The sequence below is a fragment of the Aphis gossypii genome, chromosome X (assembly GCF_020184175.1).
Source record: "Aphis gossypii isolate Hap1 chromosome X, ASM2018417v2, whole genome shotgun sequence".
Classification (NCBI taxonomy): Eukaryota; Metazoa; Arthropoda; class Insecta; order Hemiptera; family Aphididae; genus Aphis; species Aphis gossypii.
In genome coordinates this window covers 63,541,315-63,565,440 of record NC_065533.1, presented here as the reverse complement: position 1 = coordinate 63,565,440, position 24,126 = coordinate 63,541,315, and the positions used below count along the sequence as shown (strand labels likewise).

The 24,126-nt window shown below is 27.1% G+C and overlaps 2 protein-coding genes across 4 annotated transcripts in view; one reads left to right on the top strand and one right to left on the bottom strand.

Moving 5' to 3' along the window:
* Positions 1–24,126, top strand: part of LOC114124774 (synaptotagmin-7) — a 196,967-nt gene that overhangs the window by 117,759 nt on the left and 55,082 nt on the right. For all 3 annotated transcript variants that reach the window (XM_027988142.2, XM_050205338.1, XM_027988141.2), the window contains 2 exons: positions 1,576–1,789; positions 6,455–6,586. In XM_027988142.2, the coding sequence (XP_027843943.1) occupies positions 1,576–1,789; positions 6,455–6,586 (346 nt within the window). The remainder of the gene's footprint in view (positions 1–1,575; positions 1,790–6,454; positions 6,587–24,126) is intronic.
* LOC126551574 (uncharacterized protein DDB_G0289917-like) lies at positions 13,715–16,613 on the bottom strand. Its single transcript, XM_050205337.1, has 2 exons — positions 16,300–16,613; positions 13,715–16,203 (listed from the first exon to the last, which is right to left on the bottom strand). Exon 2 carries the CDS (start codon positions 15,595–15,597, stop codon positions 14,290–14,292), a length of 1,308 nt encoding a protein of 435 aa, XP_050061294.1. The 5' UTR covers positions 15,598–16,203; positions 16,300–16,613; the 3' UTR covers positions 13,715–14,289.

Below are 24,126 nucleotides of genomic sequence, written 5' to 3'. Positions count from 1 at the left end.
AAAAGTATTTTCATAAAATGTGGTTCAGGTTTTTATAAGCGTAAAGAAATTTTTGTATTCGTATTTGTATGATTATCAAATAAATCGAATAGGTAGAACCTGAGTTTTTTTATTTAGTGCTTAATAGACCATATTAAACTAATAACCTGTTTTCGACCAAAGTGTAATTTTATTAGTCTGCTGACTGTTAGTGTTTTTTTTTTTTTTTTTGATAATTTGACTTTTAAATATATATAATTTTAAACATTTTAAATAATTTGAAAGTAATAATGTATGAATATTTATTATAATATATATGTAAATTTTACATGTAATAATGATTTGAAATGTTGGTTGATCTAACAAATTACTCTATTAATAACATTTTTGAGTTAATATAATATGTTAAACATTTATAAAAATAAAAAAAAAAAAAAAAAAAAAACGAAGGTCTTACCAAAATAAACAAATATACATAATATAATATTAACAAATATATAAATTAAAAATCATTTTTTTTTCGATCTTATGGAGTTCCCTACTGTCAGGCTATAAGTGCAATAATTCAATAACACCCCTCTCAAACCTACTTACTATTGTTGTTGAATTGTTTATCTCAAACTATCGGTATAGTGTATTATAATATATCGTAGAACACTTTGGTCGATAAAAAATGTGTGAAAAAACTTTTATGTCGTCTGTTAAGTAAAAGCACATCGACAAATTTTAGAATCATAATACAACGATAAATCATGTTGACCTAATCGCAATTTTCTACATCGAAATCGTCCAAGCGACCTCTTTTTAGTCTTTTTATTTTATCCGTATTTACCAGAGAATAGTTTTTGTATGAATCGTACCCTCGTAGTATGTTTTCTGTATAATACTAATAACTCTTGTTATTTTTTGTGGCTTTTTTAAAAAAATATATATTTTAAAATACCTACACAATAAAACGTGAAGGTCGACCGCAATTGAATGATTATGAGTATTATGCACTATAGCAAAGGTGGCCATTATCTAGTTATTTAATTTTCCAATATTTTTTTTTATTAACTTAAGAACTTAACTAGTTTAAATGACTATTTAAATAACTTAGTTTTTTTCAGTTACCTAATTGAAATATAATCCATCATTTTAATATTATAAACTATCGGTTTTAATAGTTGTATATATTCAATATTCATAATATTGCAATTTATCAAAGTTGTAAAATAACAATTATCTAATGTCTACTACAATTATAACAGTATTAGTATTATAATTTGTTTTATATTTACTAAGAAAATAATATTACGTATGTATATTGTAATATAGTCACAAAATACTTTTTTGTGCATGATCCATGAAGATCATAGAACTAATTAAAAAAAATAGATAAACGTTTTTTAAACAGAGTTAAGTTCATACTACTTTTCATATTAATTTCTAAATTAACGATCTTGTGATCAATTAACTTAATTTGAGTTGATTATTTTCATTAACTCTTCCGCCTTTTCACAATCGGTGCAACGCACTGTGCTTGCAGTCAACCTATATGTGAACTGCTGCTATACCCTAAAATCGCGTCTGATCGACATTGTTTTCGTTTTACAGCTCGCCAAACTTTGGCGGTGGATCGTCTTCGAAGCCCGGGCATGCTGCTAGTGCTGATGATGTGTCAGCGGCTGCGAGCAGCCACCATCACCACGGCGGATCTTCGTCCACGGCCAGTGCCACTGAGCACTTGCTGCACAAGGACATAGCAGCAGTGGCACAAGGAGGATGGAATGTGACAAAGTCACTGATGAATGTCAAAGCCGATGAAGACGTGAGTACTTATAATATATAATAATATATTGAGCTTTGACCATGTACCTGTGTCACTAGATCCGTGAATCGATATGAAAAAAATTAGGTATTGAGGTTAGGTTGCACCTATGTGTACAAATCATAATAATATATGATATAATGGATCACCAAACGCGATCACTGATATTGTATCTTTTATAATTATTATTTCTAATATTAAGATCATCAAAATTTACTTCATAAAAAATACCAATATAATTAAATTAAATATTATAACTGTACCAAATAGTATGCAAACAGTGTTTTACGTATGTTTTATTTAACATTTCGATTTACTCTCAAACTGCAATCATGATAATAATTAATAATTAATAGAAATCAAAATCACGATAAGCATTTGATTAAGATTTTCTGAGAAAAACGATCAAACACTAAACAAACTATGATAAAATAAAATGCACAATCGATTATAATTATTAGTAACGTTCAATAGCAAACAATAAAATAATATTTGTAAAATAACACGTTTTAAATAACATAATATTTTAATAAACATTAAAATAAATATTTTTATTTTATTTTAATTTAAAATTATTATCTATTAATCTATTGCTATTAAAATATCAATCAATATTTTACTTGAACTAAAGCTTACTTACTGCTTATTTCACTTAGCCGTCTGATTGATTCTGTGCGAAAGAGAATGGATCGTTGATAGTCTTCGAGATTACTAATCTGGTTGTGGAAACTTTGAGTGCTTGTTAGTTGATCAGAAAAAAAATATTTATTCGATGGTTCTTCATTAATTTAAACGTTAACATTTTTAGAAAAAAAGTCTTGTTCCTGATTGAAATTGATTTGCAATTTTATATTTTGAAATATGTATTACAATAAAATAGTGACTTTCATTGAATCAATATAATATACAAGTTTATAAGTGTATAGATATTTTGCTTTTATAGTTCAATGCGATATGACCTTTTAATATATTAATCGATCTTAGTGGATTGAAAAAACCATACTGTGTTATTAATAGAATGGGCTACCCCCCTTAGGTGTGAGATGTATTTTATTTAAATATTATGTGTGATATATTCAATAGTTGAAAGGTTCTGACTTCATTATTACTAAATTGTAATAATACAATACTATTATATACTCAGCAGAAGTCGGGTGATATTTTTCACACTCGTCACTTCGACAATAATCACCGACAGATGACGGTATGCCATTAAAGAATTTATGACCCGTATATAACGAAATTCACCGGTAGCGACTGAAAGTATTGGAAATTACTTTTCTGCCGGTCGTATGACCTACGGGCTACGTCCATATCATATTACTAATGTGTTTTCCGTTTAGGTTTTGTTGTATTTCCGATCATGAAAATTATTTTTTACATACTCAGATTGTTTATTATTGTTATCGGCTGAGTGTAATAGTTAATTATTTTCTCTATATTATATGTTTTATTCTATTATAATGTGTAAATTTTAAACAGATAATTGTTTTTCATTATAACTCATTCATTCAGAGTTAATAAAATTGGGATGGTAAAAGATATTGGTTTTAACAAGTACCTACTTAACTTGAAAAAAAAAATTTATTGTTCCTATTATAATGCCTATACTATCTAGTTAATGCATAACAATAATATAATATATACATCGCCAATTGATTTTATTCCATACTTATGTGTTATGTATCACGTAAAGTAATATTGAAATTTCTAGTCTTTTTAGTAAAAGTTCTTTGTCAATAATACATATTCAATTCCAATTTCACGTTATATAAAACTGTATTACTCATTTGAAGAAATAATAATAATATTTATATAATATATTATATTATAGTAATATATAATTTGGAAATATTTTATTTATCCTATAGTTTTTTTCTATAGTGATTTCACTGTATATGATAAAATATCCTTTGACATATTGCCTGATATACCAACTTTATGTATAATCAATTTTCTAATATGGTAATTTATTGTTGTTTTTAAATTTGTTAATTTTTGAAAATTAAAGTAACCTACTCAATGACGAAAGACATTTGACCTATATGCTACCTATATTATAATACTTATATTCAACTCGTATTTGCATACGACAAATAAAACTATAATTTATTTTTATTTTTACTATGATAAAAAATTTAAAATCACACACACACATATTAGTTATTTGTTTCATGAAACGGACACCATCGTTCTGTTATTTTAATTAACACGTAAGTTTAGCCAAATGTAGCCATGGTAAGAGTATTATTTTTTTCAAGTATTTGAATAAAATAATATTTAATTTTGTTATAAATATATTATTTATGGTATTTCAAAAGTATTCAGATATTATAACTGGACCTAATAAAATATTATTAGAATAATTTCTAAATATTTGCTTTCTAGGTATTTAAAACGACATTGGTCGGAAATAAATGTACTGATCTTGAGAATTATATAACAATAATATATATATTTATATAGAAACTACTCATTTCAATGGTAATTACACGCCAAAGAAACTTTAAAATTGTATTCATTATATATTTAAAATAATCCCCACAATTGTTCTCAGCGGCCGTGTAATAGTTTTGGCGAGTTAAGATATTTTTTTTTTAAAAGCTGAAAGCGATCAAAAATTGTCTGAAATTCAATAAAATGTTCTAAATCGTACCTACATACTATTCAAATGTTTTCGACCTGTTTTTATCCTTAAACCAGCAAACAATTTTTAATATGTTTCCCCTAACTTACAGTTATAAATTAATGAGTAAGCAAGTGAAAGATATTTTATTAGATAATTTAGAAACGATACAATTTAATTATCGAATATAATATTTTACTGTGATAAGCATTTGTTGTACAGCACTAAGTATAGTATTGGTAAGTACACAGTTTAATACATCTTTCATCCATATAATCATTGTATTCATTTCAACAGTCCAACGAGTTAAACCTAAACGTTTAAAGTTCCAAACAAGGTCAATAAATTCAATAGAAATCGTCTTTTAGTCTTTTCTGTTCAAAAATAAGTACTTGATTGTACCATTACATATGGATAATAAACAATATACATAATATACAAATTAAGATATAAAATGCTTTAAAAAAATATATATTGGTTTATAATATTTGTTATATAATTACATTTTTAAAATATGTTGTTTATAATATTTTATTTTTTCTATATGAGTCATTTTTTAGTAATTGGAATATTCCTCATGTAAAAATAAATTGTGTAATATTTTATTTTAGTTTCTCAAAATGCGTACTGAACGTTATATTATTTAGACCTAGGTATATAGTTTAATAATATTTTTAATACACTGAACATTGGACTAACGTACAAATATATTTCATAAATATATTAATCTTCTTTCTCATAACTAAATCTCTTATAACAATCAATTTCTCTAGAGATTTTTATACAACAAATAAAATATAATACACTCTTATAATATATAGGGTTATTTACCAAGCATTTTCAACCTCAGTTCCCCTTTAATAATAATAATAATGATTTACTTAAACTGTGGTTTTTATTATAATATTTATTTTTTTTTTATTTGATTTTAGAAAAAAAACTATTTTTCTTTTTTCAATTAAAAATAAAACATTTTTAATAATGAAAAAAGTTAATAAATAAAGTATTAATAGGGTTAAATGACTATGGAGCCTATAATAGATTTTTGAACACAATTTCGTAATAATTTTAATTTATTAAAACTTTAAAATTTTCAAAAAATGTCCAATTTCATTAAGTAATATTGTACTATTGACTTTATCAATAACTATATACCTAATTATACTTATTAAATGTCAGTGTTATTTAGTTGAATAATTATAGAACTGAAAGGCTTGGAATAACAACTAGATAAATTTACTTTTTATAATTGTTAAGGCTGATAAATTACGTTTTATTTTTAATCAATTCTAAAATGAATACAACTGATATTTGTAATGTATATCAGTATGATGATAAATACTGTAACTTGGGTTTTTTTTTTAGATAAAAGTAGTTCAACGTTATGCAACTTATGAATTATCTGTTTGCTGAGCCTGACATATTGTTTTTCAAAGATACCTTACTAATAGTAACTAAATAAAATTTATACAACATTTTAAAATTATAATTTAAATACTTATGAGTAGCAACAAAACAGAACCTTAAGTTTAAGAATGAGTTATTACAAATCCGAATTTATCTGGTTGTTTCATCAAAAATAAAATAAAACAAGTTAAACCTAATTTCATCATTCCATCATAAAATAATACTTTTATATTTTATTAGATTCATCTGATTGTTGCGCCTTAATGTATGTAATTTGATTCTACACAATTATTCATGAAAAATTGAATTTTCGAATAAAATGGATTTATCTGGTTAGGATCTACTACTCGTTTGAATTTTAATTTAGATTAGACGCGTAAAGTTTCTGTAGAAAACTAATAATTATAGTTATAATTTATAGTAAAAAACGGAAATGGTAAAAAAAACAAATTTATTTAATACCTCATCAAAAAATTAAAAATTTGAATAACCGTTTAATAAATAGTTAAAAGGGGGATAGAAGGAGGCTTGGAAACCAATTATTATTATGTATAATATAATAGTAATCATTTCATTTTAAACGAATTGGCTAAATATCATAAAAATTGATAATAATGGTTTTGTGATTTCAGCACGATCGTTGCCAATCTCTGATCGAGTTGAACAAAGAGCCACCGGCCGTGCCATCAGAAAAGGTTGGCCAAATAAATTTTGGACTCGAATACGACTACCAGCAAAACACGTTGATCCTGCGCATAATTGCGGTAAGTCTTTCGATAATAATGACACCAATAACAATAGCAACAACAAAAATAGGTTAGATTGCGCTTACCTATTTAAATTTTACTATGTTGATTTTATCCGACCAAATCGAACACGGTACGAAAACTGAGTCGTGCTCAGCATACGGATATTGAGGGTTTCTTATGTTGCCGGTCCGGTAAAAAGCTACTACCATCAAATAATACATATAACATAATGTGTGCAGTGGTATTGAACTGTTTTTACTTAGAGAGTAAACATTTGAACAAACCACCCCCCCTATTTTACTTAAATGTACTTTCCAACAAAACCATTCGATTAGCTCGCATTGAATTCTTACAATGTATTGAACAACACACTTTAATTTTACCCCTCTTCCTCATAACTTTTTATATCGTACTCAAAATTGAAATTCTAAACATATTTTTTTGTTATTGTTCTTTTTTATTTTGATCATTAATCAGGGAGCTTAGATTAATTTTACAGATTTTATTAATAATATTATTAAACAATAATCATAAATACTCAAAAATATATACCTATTATATGATATTTCATTAGATATATTTTTATCGCGAGTACAGTCTATTGTAATCATTGATGAAACGTTCAATTAATTTAAAAATATTACTTGACTCATTCATTAGATATTTTTATTAATCTGAGTAACTTACCTCTACATTAAATTAAAATCAGATTATAATTAATTTAAAATAATTTTTGTATCATCCGGAAAAAATATTTTGTTAATGATTATCGTTAATTAATCAATAATACATTTCTAAAATGTAGAAAATATTATCAGAAAAATAATTTTTTTTTCATAAATAATTTTTTTTTTTATTTATGGATAAAAACTGATGTTATATTACAAAAATAGTATATATTAAACGCGAATTTAATTATTTAATTTACATACAGAGTTTGTTTTACTTATATAGGTACATTTATCTATATTTATAGTATGACTGATTTTTAAATGTTTTATTACTAAACGAAAATTTACTTATTTAATATACGTGGATTTTGTTTTACTTATATACATTTTATTTATAATTATATTGTTAGATAATTACAATTTTAATAAGGCGAACAATAGCGCAAATTAAAATTTTAGTAGGTACACGATGGCACAGATTAAATAATGCCTTTTTATTTAATTTTATTTGGCACAAATTACAAAAATAAATATTTAGACGTGACGCAAGTGACATAAAATTTTTTTTTTTTTTGGTTTTTTTTGGTGCAAATTACATATTATATTAATCATATAGATAAATTATACTTTTCATTCAATAACCGACATATGTATTTTAGAATTTTGATATTTCAATGGACGTCACTTTGTACAAGCAAACAATTAAACTGTTCAGTATACAATTGTTAGTTTATAACTGTTTCTCAGCTACGGAAAACTTTCATATTGCTGATACGATAGAGTGATAGACATTGTGAATATTTCAAATATGTGTTTAATCTAACGAATAGGTATGTGTTGTGAAATTTCTACGGTTGGAAAGATTCCATTTTATTGAGATTCAACGTATGTAACTATATAAACATGATTCAGGACCAAAGAAAAATGTCTTATTAGATAGTTTTCTGTTTTATTCAAGGTCCACCTAAAACAGTTTTCAATGTATTATGGTATTATTATTGATGACCAATTCGGTTTCATCGTTTTAAAAAACAATAACATCTTTCATGTTTATTATTTCATGATAATTTTTTTTTTTTTTTTAAATAAAGAGTGGTTATATTATATCATTATAAAAATATTATTATATCATATACAAATTACCTTATGATACATTTATTAAACATTAACTATTTTAAGTTATATTTGTATAAAATACCTGTTTCTATCAATATTTTCATTGTAGTAAGTGATGTTTACTGAAGTTACCGTAATAGTTAAATTTAAAAATAAAAATATATTTTTTCATAAACATAAAATATTTCAAGATAATAAATTCCATGACATTTTAGATTCCTTGGTATATTAAAGTATTATCCAAGTGATTAGTGTCACTTATTTTAATACTCAGTGGGAATACTTTTTTTTTTTTTAATAAACTTAACTTATTGGGTTAACTTACTTCAACAAAAATTAATTTACTCAAAACCTCTTTAATACAATTGGAAAATATAATATATATAATTACCAAGTCATCATTAAAAATGTATAATATACGTACAATATACCTATTATTTAGTATTTAGAAGGAATATTACTGTGTATTATTAAGTACGTGGCTATTATTATATGAATACGTTTACACGAACCGATAACGGTTGATCGGTTTATATTTGCAATATTATGTTAGTGTGGTATTACATGAAATCATGCTGTAAGGCTTTGAAATTTGACTTTAACGTCAAATCATGTTTTTTTTCTTTCGAGTACACCTAATAATATTATACTGTTGCACCAGTACACGACAGTTTGTATATAAACATTTTAAATATTTTATTATACATCACGCATACTAGCAGGCAAACAAGCATCGAATTATAATGTTTTATATAGCTTGCCTCAAAATCCCTGAGACCTTCGAAAATGAACCACTTGACGATTTTATTTTATTCAGTTAAAATACTATGAACAAAACGCATACATTATGCATCACTACATAGTGCTCGTTGCTGACAACTCTTTTTTCAAGATCGAACAATTTGTTTTATTGAGAAAAAAAAGCAACCTTATAAAAACAAATAAATCAAGTCTATGTATAAATTTCTTTACTGCAGTAGGTACAATAAAAAATTTGACTACTAACTACATGTATTTACCATTTAAACTCGAATTCTCTACAAACATTGTATTCCAACACTTATATATACGAGTAAAATATGGCAACTACATAATATTAAAAATAAATTAATCAACACTATATTTAATCAAATAGTATTATTTATTACATATTAAAATTGTTATACACGTACCAATGTATCTAGGAATCATCATAGCAATGTATCTATATTATATGTTTTATCTTTTGACAGTTGACAATAAATCAATTTATTGTATGCATGTAGTTTCAATTTTTTTTTTTTACGTAAATAATTACTCTAAATAATTTAATCGACATTAAAAAAAAAATGTATTTATTTACATTAACCGTGTCAATAAATTAAATTTCCATTGCAGAGTTTGGTAAATTACAATGAAACTACTAACTGGTGAGCAAAAGTTGATTTCGCTAAATAAGTAGGCTCTTACAATGCTTTTAATACAAACAAATCACTAAATATTTCTGGATTTAAAAATTTTAATACACAAATATCTAGATAATTATCAAATCTCCATTTTCTTGATATTAATTAAAAATTATATATTTAATTACTAATATAACTTCCACAACAATAACTTGACTACCTAACTCAGATTAATTTTTCTCTTTAACTTTTTCACCTATAGTAATAGATACATACAAACTAAATTCTTTCTTAATACTATGCATTCTTCGTTATACGGATGAATCCTAATTCGTAATAACATATTTTAATTTAAATAGAACTTAACTATATACGGTGACTAGGTATTAGAAACTCGTTATCGACTATCAGTTGAAGTGCTTTTAGACACTGAATATTAATAAGATTATGACTTCGTGGTTTCTGGATAGGCTTAATAAGTTGCATTTTCATCTTAATATTAATAATAATAATAAATTAAATTTGCAAAAAAAAAAAAAAAAACGAAACAAATAAAAATTAAAAACGTGTTCTATTTATTATGCTGAATTTAAAAATCAAATATTTAATATAAACAATATAATATACGAATGGCAGTGAAACATTATTTACTACAATTATTTAAATTTAATAGAAAACAAATTAAAACTAAAACCAAAATGAGCAAATGAAAAATTGTTTAATTATTTTTACAAAACGTGAATTAATAAGTATTATTAAATTAAGTATTTCATTAAATTATTTATATAATATAAAATTAGAATTGTTAAAACTAGATATCATTTTTATAATAAGGCTAATAATTTTATTCATGAGTATTTACACTTTATTAAAATGAACATTATAAACCCCCTCCCCCATACTTTATATCTTAACTAAATGAAATCATTGATTTTATAAATGATATATATATATATAACTATCAGTTATTATTTTTTAAATGTTGATCGAAAATATTACTGAATATAAAATAATATATTGCTTAATCACAAAATATGTAGTCATAATAAACATTCTATTTTAACTAGCACTTAAGTATATTTTAAGGATTTTAAAGTAGAATGATATTTTTATATATAAAAAAAAAAAAAAACATTAAAATAAAATGAACCTATGATCATGGCATACATTGATATACATTTAACTGGGTAGTCTTACTTAAGTGCACCATAAATAATGATTATAAATAGTATTTAAAATTAAGTGAAGTTAAATCAAATCTGGATTTGGTAGCTAGAAAAATACAGTATAATGACTTAAATCTATGAAATTATTGTTCACCAAATTTCTAATTTGATTGATACGTGATTGTCTTCGCTATAATTATAATAGGTTATATAATTTAATATAATTTTTGTATTTTTATTATTAATTATATTATTTAAAAGCAATATTATATTTTTTTTTGTCGTTAAAATTAAGTTGAAAAAATCAGCAAGACTTGATTTAAATAGTAATAGTATGGAAAAACAATAGCGTATTCGTATTATCCTATAGAAATTGTTCGTTGATATGTTTTCGTTTCGATTTCACTGTAAAGTATTTTGAAAAATAGCTTACAATGACGTAATGTACTTTCTATGTAACTGTCTCATATAATAGTTAATTATACCATTTGAAATTGAAAAAAATATAAGCATTTGACATATTTGAAACAATAATTATTTATCGTTTGACCAAATCACTAAAAACACAAATTGTTTTCTGTTAATGCGTTAAGTTGCAAAAAAAAATAAATAAATAATCACATAAAAAAAAAAACATGAAAATACAATGGCATAGATGGAAGGTTAAAAAAAAAACTAAAGATCGCTAAAAATATTGCTAAAAACATGAAATCTGGAAAATTTGGTAAAAAAAAAACCCTTTTTTTTTCAAAGCACTAGAAATTATCAAAATACGAGTATATAGAAGAATTAAAATAATATTAGATATCTAAAAACTCAGTTTTTGGACAATTAAAAAAGAATTATTTACTATTGCTTCATACAATCTTAATTCTAAATCAAAAAATATAGTTGAAAAATTGTTCAAAGAAAGCTATTTTTAATTTAGTAAATCATGTAACTGTAGGTTAATAATAATACAATTTAAATTTAATATAATTTATGAATTAAATATTCTTATTTATTTACTTAATTAATATTTTAAACAACCTTACACACATAAGATCTCATAATCATATAAATGGGTAAAATATTAAAGGGCGGTAAAAAAGATTACATAATTTATTAAACGTTACAATACGTGTTTACAATAACGGATATTGTTTCTTGGATATATTGAAATCTTAATAAAGACTTTTGGTGTACGTCAGAGTATATAGACACTTTTATTTATTATTTACATTTTGACTTTCAACAACAAAAAATTTTTGTAATTTATTTAATTTTGTTTTTATATACTCCTAATTTTTCTCAGAATATGAAGAACAAAGACTATTTCCAAGTATTTCATCAGCATTTAATAGGTATACCTAATATATAATATACCTATATAAGATATACTTACTGTAACGTGCCACGTACAATCAGTTGAATGATGTCGATTTGGAAAAGGTTTTGTGAAATAATTGAACTCTCGAAATTATTCTAAGTGTTTTTTATTTAAAATTATTCTAAGTCCAATTAATTAATTTAATAAAACTTGTGAAAATATTCTAAGTCCAGGAGACATAAAATATTAAACTGGGTGACGTGAAGGTGCTTGCGCTAACTCTGGTGGATCACGTCTGAATTGTGTCTAATCTGGGCCCCCTTATATATCGTCCAGGGACTCCCGCGGTACCTTCAGATCCCTGATGGTCATCTGCACCTGCATCCGCTTCTTCCCACGCTTTGCGTTATCTGAACGCCGACGTGCGTCATTTTGACATCTATATTATTCTATCGGGTGGTAATTATATTTCTATATATTCTACCGGGTGGCAAGCGTACGTGCGATGATCTGCCTTTGACCCTGCACGATGCCGCCGCATAATATAATTGTTATAATATAATATTTTCGTTGCGGCTAGCGTTCTCACGCCGTTCCGCCGCCGCTGATGATCGACAATTGCTACGTTAATGTGTTAATCGTTCACGGTTAGGAAAATCTGTACTTGATATCACCTACTCACTTTTAGAATCCAATTATAAGAATAATTGTTACACCCTCATCAAAAAGTGTCTGTTGCACCCCCAATGTTAGATTATTGTTGGCTACAGAATGTAATTTATATATTATATTTAATATAAGTATCAGAGCACGTTGCACCTCCCCACGAAAAAAAAGGTTTATGTCTCAAAGACAGAAATCTTTCAAAGTTCAGTACAAAATAGTTAATTACAAATTATTACAATATTATAGTGTTTACAATAATCGATTACAAGTCATTGATATAAGACATACATTACAATTCTCTGTATGCTTTTACATTTAAAGTATTTTCGTTATATAATATGAATATATGATGTATATGTTGTATGTATAGTTTTGATTAAATATGGATTGATTACACTTACAAATGGTTAAATAGTTTGATTAAATATTTTGATTATAATATATTAATGATTATATGGTTAGATTAAATATTTGGTTATATAATTCTATGTTTTAAATATGTTGGTTAGTTTTCTTATAATTTATAATTGTGATTACAATAAAATATAGTGTTAGTAAATAGTACAATATAGTGTTTATAATTGATTTGATAATTCCAATAAAATATGTGGTTAGTATAATGTGTTGATTACAATAGTTTCTTATATGGTAAATTAATTAATACAAATAATATTTTTTTTTTTACTTATTATAATATATTAGTAGTACAAAATCTATAAAGTTCCCCACAATTCAAATTTATTTCCATATCCCAATAGTAACTTATTCGTACAGTATGTTTTCTTAAATCTAAGTGTATATATATATTTTAAACTTTTAAATTTTTATCGTTTCTCTCCCTTTTTTTTTTTTATTTTACGTTTTTTATAGATCACTTTCTTTTATTACATTTAATTCTATACGTTGCTCCTGTATTAATTCTTGTTTCTGTATTAAAATATTTTTATTTTTCATTATCGGATCAGCTATTGGTATGGATATTATCATTTCCGTTCGTGGTTTAAGATATGTAAAACATATTTTATTTTATTTAATTAGCGACGAGTGTCATCATTTATTGTTAATATATTATTCGCAACATCTATTATCGCGTTATTCTGTAACAGGAAGTGGTGACCTAGAATTCCATCTTGCGGTATTGGAAATTCTTTATCGACCACATGAAACTCTGTTTTTATTTTATTATTATTATGTAATATTAATATTATTGTAATTTTGCCTATGGTAGTTACTATTTTATCGTTAATATCTTTTAAATTTATTTTTTTCCTTTTTTTGTTTACTAATGTTTCGCCTGTTAATTTATTTATTTTTATTAAATTGATTTCACTATCGGTGTCTAAAAGAAGATCTATTGTATTTGTTTTAAAATTAGGTGATTGTAATGTAACATGATTTTCACTAATTACTGATACGATTGTGAAACATCGTTGAGTGACAACTCCTCCGTTACGGCCGTTATTTGGTTGATCGAACGGACGCCGTTCCCGTTCGACACTTGACCATTTCTCGTCCGATTTACATTACGTTCATCCCGTTGCTTACTATAACAGCTAACACTACCGTGTCCTATCTTATTGCAATAATTACAAGTTATCGGCTTTACGTTACTGTTATAATAATTATTATTATATTGACTATTATTATTACGATTAAAATTATTATAATTATTCGGATTTTGTATATTCTGACCACGATTATAATTTTGCTTATAACCGAATTTCTGTCCATCTGGATTATTTCCCTGATAGTTATTTGACCAACGATTTCCGTTATTATTTTTATTTCCGTTCTGATTTACTTTAGTTTCGTTATTTTGTAATTCTTTGTTAAAACTAAATTCGATTTCTAACTGCCTAGCCATTTGCATTGCCAGTTCTAAAGTTTCTGGGTTCCTAGCTCGTAATATTGTTTGTAAATCCATTTTTAACCCGTTTATATAAATTGCTAATGCCTGATCCTTTAGAGTTTGCCTTAAAATTCTCGCCTCTTCGGGCGTTTTATTTGCCAATGTTGCATTACATAAATTATAATATAGCTGTTCTACGCGACCCGTATAAGTTAATACATCTTCGTCATTTTTCATACGAACTGAATTTAATCCTATTTGTAATGTTTGTGGTGACAATTGCTGTTCAAAAGCCCCCCTTAATATTTTTTTAATAGTTTCCCAATCACTGGTTTCCCTATACCGACATACTTCTAAAGCCTTGCCAGTAATCCTAGTATTAATAAATTTCACTAATAAGGGTATAGTTTCTTTATCTACGGCCTCACATGCATAATCGCATGCCCGTATGAATGAACAAACGTCTTTTGCGTCGGCACAAATTGGTATCATAGCAGTGACCTGCTCAATTGTAGCCTTTACACTAGACATTTTTGTTCTTTGCTTCCTCTTTACTGGTCCTAATTCTGAGTGGACTAAATTTGGTGTACTACGTAACCCTATTAATCTTTGTTCTAATCCGGTATTTGAGTCTTCTCTAACAGTAGTATCTAACAAACTTTTCCCTGTTGTTTTTTCCTTATTAATTCCCTGTGTAGAGTCGCTACCCTCTTTCGTATTTATACTTATGTTTACTAATTTATTTACTTCAATATTTTTATTTAACTCTACCTGAGTTCCGATTTCTTTTGTTATATCTGTTTCCTCTTCCGAACTATTACTATCGTTTTCACTATAACTATTTTCTTCTTTTTCCTTATTCATACGTTTATTTGTGTATTCATTTATTATAACTTAAATTAAATACGCTTTATTTTCTTAAAATAAATTTTTTTTTTATTATTATATTTTTTTTCAATTATTAATCAAACATTAATCTCTTTAAAATATTTATCAATATTATTTTATTATAAAATCCTCGTAATATTTTTATTATTCCCCCAATTATTTCTATCTATATAATTTTTTTATATTATTTTTTCCTAGGATTTTTTTTTTATCCTCTCTAAAATTCACAATATACGTCAAGTAATTTTTTTTCACACGATAGGACTTTCTCGCCTATAAAATTCACAATTATCTTTTAATTATAACACGGCTTATTTCTGCCTAATAAAATCTCCGATTATTAAAATCGCTAAATACGGCTCTTCCCGGCCTAAATAAATTCACAATTATTTTTCCACAAAATACGGCTCTTTTTGGCCCAATAAAATTCACAATTATTTTTCAATATACGGCTCTACTCGGCCCAATAAAATTCGCAATTATTTTTCAATATACGGCTCTACTCGGCCCAATAAAATTCACAATTATTTAATTCACAATATATATGGCTCAAATCCGCCCCAAAATAATTCCTTTCATCAACTTTTAAAATATGGCACTTTTTCAGCCTAAATAATTCAATACTTTTATTATCAATATATGGCTCAAATCCGCCCCAAAATAATTCCTTTCATCAACTTTTTTAAAATATGGCACTTTTTCAGCCTAAATAATTCAATATATATATAAGGACTTATTACTTGCCTTCCCAATAATTCAATAAATAAGGTCTTAACTGCCTTCAATAAAATTCTCAATTAATATTCTTTTTAATTCACAAAATAAACTCTTTCTTTTTTTCTTGCGTGTTCCTTGACGTATAATTCACTAATAATTTTTTCTATAATTATTTATTTCCGTATTCTTCACGTATAATTTTCTTTAAATAAAATATTTTCCCCTTAATTATAAAAAATTTTTTTTTAACAATATATTCCTCTTTTTTTTTATTATTTTTTTTTTTAAAAAAAATAAATTTATTTATACTATTCTTACGATATTTATCTTAAATAATTTTTCCGCATAAAAAAAAATAATTTTCTTGTAAAATATTTAATTTTAATAAAATAATTTAATTTTCGTAATAAAAAAAAATGTTTAAATTAATTAAAATAATTTTTCTTTCCTTTTATATTAAAAATAAAATTTATTATTATTATTTTCTTTTAAAAATTTTATTCTTCTGCTATTATATTTTATAAATAAAATAATAAAATAAAATTTTATTTTAAAACTTAAATTATTATTTTTTTTTTCTGAAAAATTTTCTATGTCAAAATATTTTATTTATATTTAAAAATAAAATATTTTTATTATTAATTTTTTTTGATTGACTTTTTTTTTAACTTATTATTTTTCTGAAAGTTCTTTATGTTACATTGTTGTATTTCCTTTTGGAAATAATAAAATATATTTTTTTTTTTTAGATTCTTAATTTATTAATTTTTCTGAAAAATTATTTATGTCTTTTTTTTTTCTTAAAAAAAAATATTCTTATTTATTTATTGTTCCTCGAAAAATTATTTATATTTGTAATATTATATATTTTATAACTAAAATAAAGTTGTATTATTTTATTATTGAATAAAAATTTTATGCGTAAAAATAATCTAAGTGTATTATTAAAATATTAAATTTATTTAATCGTTGCGTTTTTTTTTATTATTTTTTATTTTTGCTTATTCTAAATTTTTCCCTTTTTTAAATTATTTATTTAATTTTATCAAGATATTTTATTTAATGTTTCACGGGGAATATATATATATACACCTTCACAATTAAAAGTAACTTATACGATGGAGTTTTTAATTCCAAAGGAGACGCGAACAGAGTTAGACGCTTAAAATTATTCTACATTAAGAAAAAAAATTATGCTTACACAACGATGGTTTGAGTTGATGCTTCCATTCTTCTTGATTGCTGAGCCGTGGTGTTACTTGTTGATTCTTTCTCTTTCGGAGTCGCTGAAGTTGACGTTCTGCAGTTGTCTTCTTCAACAGTGATTCGTTGCCGAATGTGCCTCCGTGAATTCTTCGAAGTGGATATATTTTAAATTTTTTCGAAAAATTTTCGAAGTGGAAAAAAAAATATTTTTTTTTCGAAAATTTTCTAAGTTCGAAAAAATTAAAATTGTTCGTCCAAAGAATTCTTATTTGAAAGAATCCTACCGACTGCGCCAAATTTTGTAACGTGCCACGTACAATCAGTTGAATGATGTCGATTTGGAAAAGGTTTTGTGAAATAATTGAACTCTCGAAATTATTCTAAGTGTTTTTTATTTAAAATTATTCTAAGTCCAATTAATTAATTTAATAAAACTTGTGAAAATATTCTAAGTCCAGGAGACATAAAATATTAAACTGGGTGACGTGAAGGTGCTTGCGCTAACTCTGGTGGATCACGTCTGAATTGTGTCTAATCTGGGCCCCCTTATATATCGTCCAGGGACTCCCGCGGTACCTTCAGATCCCTGATGGTCATCTGCACCTGCATCCGCTTCTTCCACGCTTTGCGTTATCTGAACGCCGACGTGCGTCATTTTGACATCTATATTATTCTATCGGGTGGTAATTATATTTCTATATTATTCTACCGGGTGGCAAGCGTACGTGCGATGATCTGCCTTTGACCCTGCACGATGCCGCCGCATAATATAATTGTTATAATATAATATTTTCGTTGCGGCTAGCGTTCTCACGCCGTTCCGCCGCCGCTGATGATCGACAATTGCTACGTTAATGTGTTAATCGTTCACGGTTAGGAAAATCTGTACTTGATATCACCTACTCACTTTTAGAATCCAATTATAAGAATAATTGTTACACCCTCATCAAAAAGTGTCTGTTGCACCCCCAATGTTAGATTATTGTTGGCTACAGAATGTAATTTATATATTATATTTAATATAAGTATCAGAGCACGTTGCATTACTATAAACAAAATTAGGTACTCTTTTTTTTTCTGCTCAAATAAATCAACTATATACATCTATACATAATAATTTATAACTATCCTTTACTATATGATATTTTAGATTCTGAACGGAGTGATGAATGTATTGATTTTACAATGATGTATGTTTTTTTTTTTGTCTGTGTACAGTATAACTAGTCAAAATAATGCTTTAATTTCAAATTTTGGGGGTGGTTTCCGATGGAAAAGTGAATATCCTTGGTGCATTATAGAAGTAAAAAGTAAACATTTTCCAAAAGTTTTCAAAAAAATCAAGAAAAACAAAAAAAAAATGACGGAAAAACGGGAATTTTTATAAAAATTTTGAGTTTTTTTGGGCTATTTATAGACAACTGAAATTTTCAATTTTTCTGAAATTTTTTTTTTGAAGTGTTGATAAAATTTTTTTGGCCTAATTACAATACTTGAAAATTGTATACAAAGTTCCTCATATGTTATTCTTATAATGATTAAAAAATTATAAGAATACATAGGCACAATTTTTTTTTTATTAGCATTTGAAGTTTAAATTTTGACAAAAACTCGTCAAAATCACGCATATTTGCAAATTATTTTGTAGTTCAAAATTCATAAAATTGTTTATATTTATATCTAACGTTAAATATTCTAGACGGACAAATCATCTCCGTTCAGAATCGTTTTTCGTATACAATGATACCTATCATTGCATTCAAATTTAACCTACCCTAGTCTGTGGTCCACCCTACCCCCTAATGTACAGCAGAGCGGTACCCACTTGCCAACTTTTTTTAATCTTAAATTTTGAATATTTAAACAAAATATATAAAATAATATAGTTATATTTATACAAGAAAATACATAAATGAAGAAAAGCGACAATAAATAAAAACATAAAATAATAACTAAAAAAAATTATTATTTTTCAAAAAGGTTTCAGGATGCGAACATAATAATGTACTACCTACTAACTATAAAATATTGAATACGCAAAATATATCCACTGTGGACTTTGAAGTTTAAATTATAGCAATAATTTTTTTTTATTAGTATTAATTTATTTTCATTATTCATTAGATAGCTCCCATAATAATTTTTAGCCCTTTTTTTAATTTTTCAAATTTGTTAGGAAATTGTCCAAGCTATTCCTTAGAGGGTATATTATATTTATTAATATTAATAAATATATAAAAGTATATAAATTTACCAAACACTCTAATTCATTTCAAATTTCATGAGTGTATAACGTAAGTACTAAGTCAACTTTTCTTTTACGCTTTTTTTTTTCCAATAAATTATTATTTCCTCCCCCAATGATCACTATAGTTTATTTGTTAAAACGGGTTCATTAACGAAATATTAGAACAATAATATACCTGTTCAACAGCGCTCGTAATCGTTATTTTTAAACATATCAGTTAAACATAATTTGTAACAATAAATGTTGAGTTTGGATAACATTTATTGTAGCCCAGACTTCAACAGTTATTTATTGCCGAGACAATCGTGAAAAGATCAAAACTGTAACACAAACTCGACATCGTTGAAAATTGTATTAACTTAACAACAGACTAAACGATTAACTCATAAATGATGCATTCTGATGTCCAAAAAAATAAATAAATATTATTCTCGAAAATATATACAGTATTTGGTACGCTATTCGTTATTTAAATTATACATTTGTCAACCGTGATAGAGATGATGACTTGGAAATAAATTAAAACTATACTATCAAATGAAAAAAATTTAAAATCAAAAATACATTTGTAATACAAAAGGGTATAACTAGTATAATACAATATAATAATATAAACTATAGGTACATGATGTCCGATAATAAAAATAATCGATTTATTTGTTTTTGGTTTTTATGGGTTCAAGGAGACTATTACGTCATTATACTGTATTATACTATTGTATATAATTATTTATTATGGCACAAATTCTGGCTAAACTTACCTTTCTCCGACAAGCTGATATGTATAAATTATACATAAAAAAAACTAATTAATCCACCTGATATTAAAATAAGAGAGGAAGTAACCATTACTCAAGCTAAAATAGGCTACTCTCACCTAACAAAAGCTTATCTTATAATAAATATACTAGTACCAGTATGCGATATCTGTAATTAAACCGTATCAATAGAATATATACTAGTAGTATTATGTTAACGGTGGTAGTTATCAACTACCCTAAATAGACCAAAACCCGCAAAATCATCAATAATACTCTCACACTTTAAAAAACCCTAATCTAACCCAACCTCAATAAAGAAGACACTATCTTAATAAGTAAATTTTTCCACAATATAAATTGTAAATTATCCAAAACCTGTAAATATTTGTGTCAAAATATAATATATATATATATATATTTCATATAATATCAAATTAACTAGACTAAAAATCTAAGTAGTTATATCCCTTTTGGCTTTTACCAAATTAAAAAATTAATAATTATTATTACTACAGTAATTATTTATAGATAAAAATTAAACAGATAAATAGTATTACCATTACCTATCTATATGCTATTGCTTCATATAATAGTATATACTTCATCTTTTTTTTTTCTGGGTAAATCGACAACCGGGAGGGAACCGCTTTTGCATTACTTCCTCCCGGCCGCCATCGTTTATTTAACAATAAATAAATACAACAACTTATGGAGCAAGACGGGGCCAATCTCCCCGACTTATCACCTTACAACTGTTTAACAGAGAAAATGTCTTACTTCTAATGATAATATAATATACAGGAAAAACAACAGATACAATAATACAATCAATATAATATATATATATATATATATATATATAGAAATATTACGCAGAACGGTACGAAACAGCGGCATCGTTGATGACTGCTGAAGGTGCTCCGCATATGATCCAGCTAAATCCGCCGCCCTGGAAATCCCGTTCTGTTCTGTCCGGCCGCTGCGGTAGCTAGACGGACCCTCTCCTCTTCCTCCTTGCATGACAGGAGGATATGGTTCCCATCGAAAGTCTGTGCCCCACGCGATCTGACAGTTCTGTCTTGAACGGTTTACCAATAGACGCAGTCGAGCAGGATGTGCTCCGCCGTATCCACGGCGCTTCCGCACTGCACGCAGAGGGGGGAGAATGTGGCCCTTCCCATACGGTGTAGGTAGTATTGGAAGCACCCGTGACCGGAGAGCGCTTGGGTCATCCGGAACGTCAGCGGTATTGTGGGGGGAGGTCTGCGCACCCACCTTCTAACGTCCGGGGTGAGTCTCCTCGTCCACTGGCCCTTGGGTGAGAAGGCCCATCGTTGCTGCCACAGAACCAGGGTCGCTTCTCTCTCCACGGCCTTCATCGTAGCTAAAGACGTCGGCGGGGCTCCTGGGGGTTGGGGGTAGTTCACGACGCTTACTCAGCCTCACCCTTTCTTGCGCCAGCAGGTCCACCAGCGGCATATAGGCCAATAGGAGGGGCGCCTCGTCAGACACTGTCCGATACACCCTTATGACCCTCAGCGCGATTGCCCTTTAGGGCCGTATCAGCACGGCAGTGGTTCTGGCGGACGCCGAGACCGCGGCCGACCAGACGGGGGTGGCGTAGAGGAGCTGGCTCTCCACTACGGAGGCCAGTAACGCCTCTTCCACTGTCCTGGCCCGCTGATGTTTGGCATTATTCTTGCAAAAACTGACGCCGAAGACGTCGCCTTTTTCGCCGTGAACTGGACGTGGTCATAGAACGTGAAGTTCTTGTCGAGTTTGACCCCGAGGTACCTCAGCTCTTTGACCAGCGCGATCACGTGTCCGCTGACCTCCAGGCGAGGGGGGACGAAGGCCCGTCTCTTGGACAGGATGACTGCTTCTGACTTGGTGTGGGCGAGCTCGAGGCCCCTGCTCGTCATCCAGTTGTCGATGGCTCGAAGAACCGGGTTGACGGCGGCCTCTAGAAACTGGTCCGTTCTGGCCACGCCGATAACCGCGAGGTCGTCGGCGAACCCGACGAGATGAACACCTCGTGGGACGTTCGTTTCGAGTAGCGAGTCGTACGCGACGTTCCACAACGCCGGGCCCATGGGTCTTGCAAGACCGAACTTCATCTAAAGTTATTGTAGTGGTTAATATTGTTGTGTAGGTAAATTATTGTTAATTATATGTGTTTGTAGCTAAACAAATAGTAAGTTTTACTTCTGTGTTTTCTTGACCTTAAAATTTCCGTGGAAATATTGATGACGTTTTATCGAGTAGGTCATCCGTTAATGGCTGACATAGATTCAACACAAGTATATAATCTTAGATGTTTGGATTTCAAATAATAGGAATAATTTATTTCTCCGATTTAACAACGATTGTTGTAGGTAATTATATTTTATGATGATTTTTTTTTTCGCATCTAGCGTATAGTAAAAACGTTAACGTAAATTCTTCATACATTAAACCACCAATTAAACGTCTCAAAAAGACACGTTTTTTTGAATTTTTTCAATGGTGCATCTCAAACCATATGGGTCAATGATTGCAAAAAAATTCTTAATTATTTTCCATAAGCGCTCCGCTAAGAGTCGTGTTTTCCAAATTTTAATGATTTATTGTTATCGATTTTATATATTATCAGAAGCACCACTATAATTATACATTGCCGAAATGACGAAAATCTATGGTCTTTATACCGACTAACTATATAATAACTTGTCGTATTGTGCATTTATATTTTGTATTTTTACTTTATAACACTATACATTATAGTTGTTGTTGAATAAGAAATGTATGTTAACCGTCAATCGAGAAAATTTGATCATGGATGTGACAAAATTATTCGACATACGTAATGTTTGTGATGCAAATAAATAGTATTTTATTTATTTTTTAGTTTTAGTTTTCTGTATCTTATACTAGTTACTAGTAAGTCTTTATATTAAACTATATAGAATACATAATTCATTTTTGTGCTATACATTCATACAATGTTTTAAACATTTAAAAATTTCAAAATGTATCATATAAATATATTATATTATTATATATTATAACATTCAAATTTTAGCAATTTTTTCCAGTCATCGCTTATAGATTTAAGATTAATATCAATAAATAATAATTTGTTTTATATTTCTCAGTAATTTATGAATAAGTATTCCCATGTACTTTAATAACCTTGCAATAGCGATGTTCTTTTGAAAACCTGTGGGTTATGAATACAAAAAAGTATTGTTTAATGTCGGTAGATTTATTTAATGATATCTATATATTTATATCAAACTAATAAAAATAAATAATATTGTTAATATATTCAAAAAAAACCTTCCTCAATCATTATGTGTTGGTCTTATTTCTATAGTTAGGTACTTAGGTTAGGAGTTTTGTAATAAATATTTTTTTTAAACTTGGAATAAATATGATTGAAGTTCATGCTACTTGTTTGAAATTATTTACATAAGTTATCAATCATATATTTTTATGATTTGAATGGAAATAGTACGTTTCATTTGCTGTACTTTGATACCTTTCTATTAATACATTTCATAGTATAATATTTAATAATATTCAAAATTATAA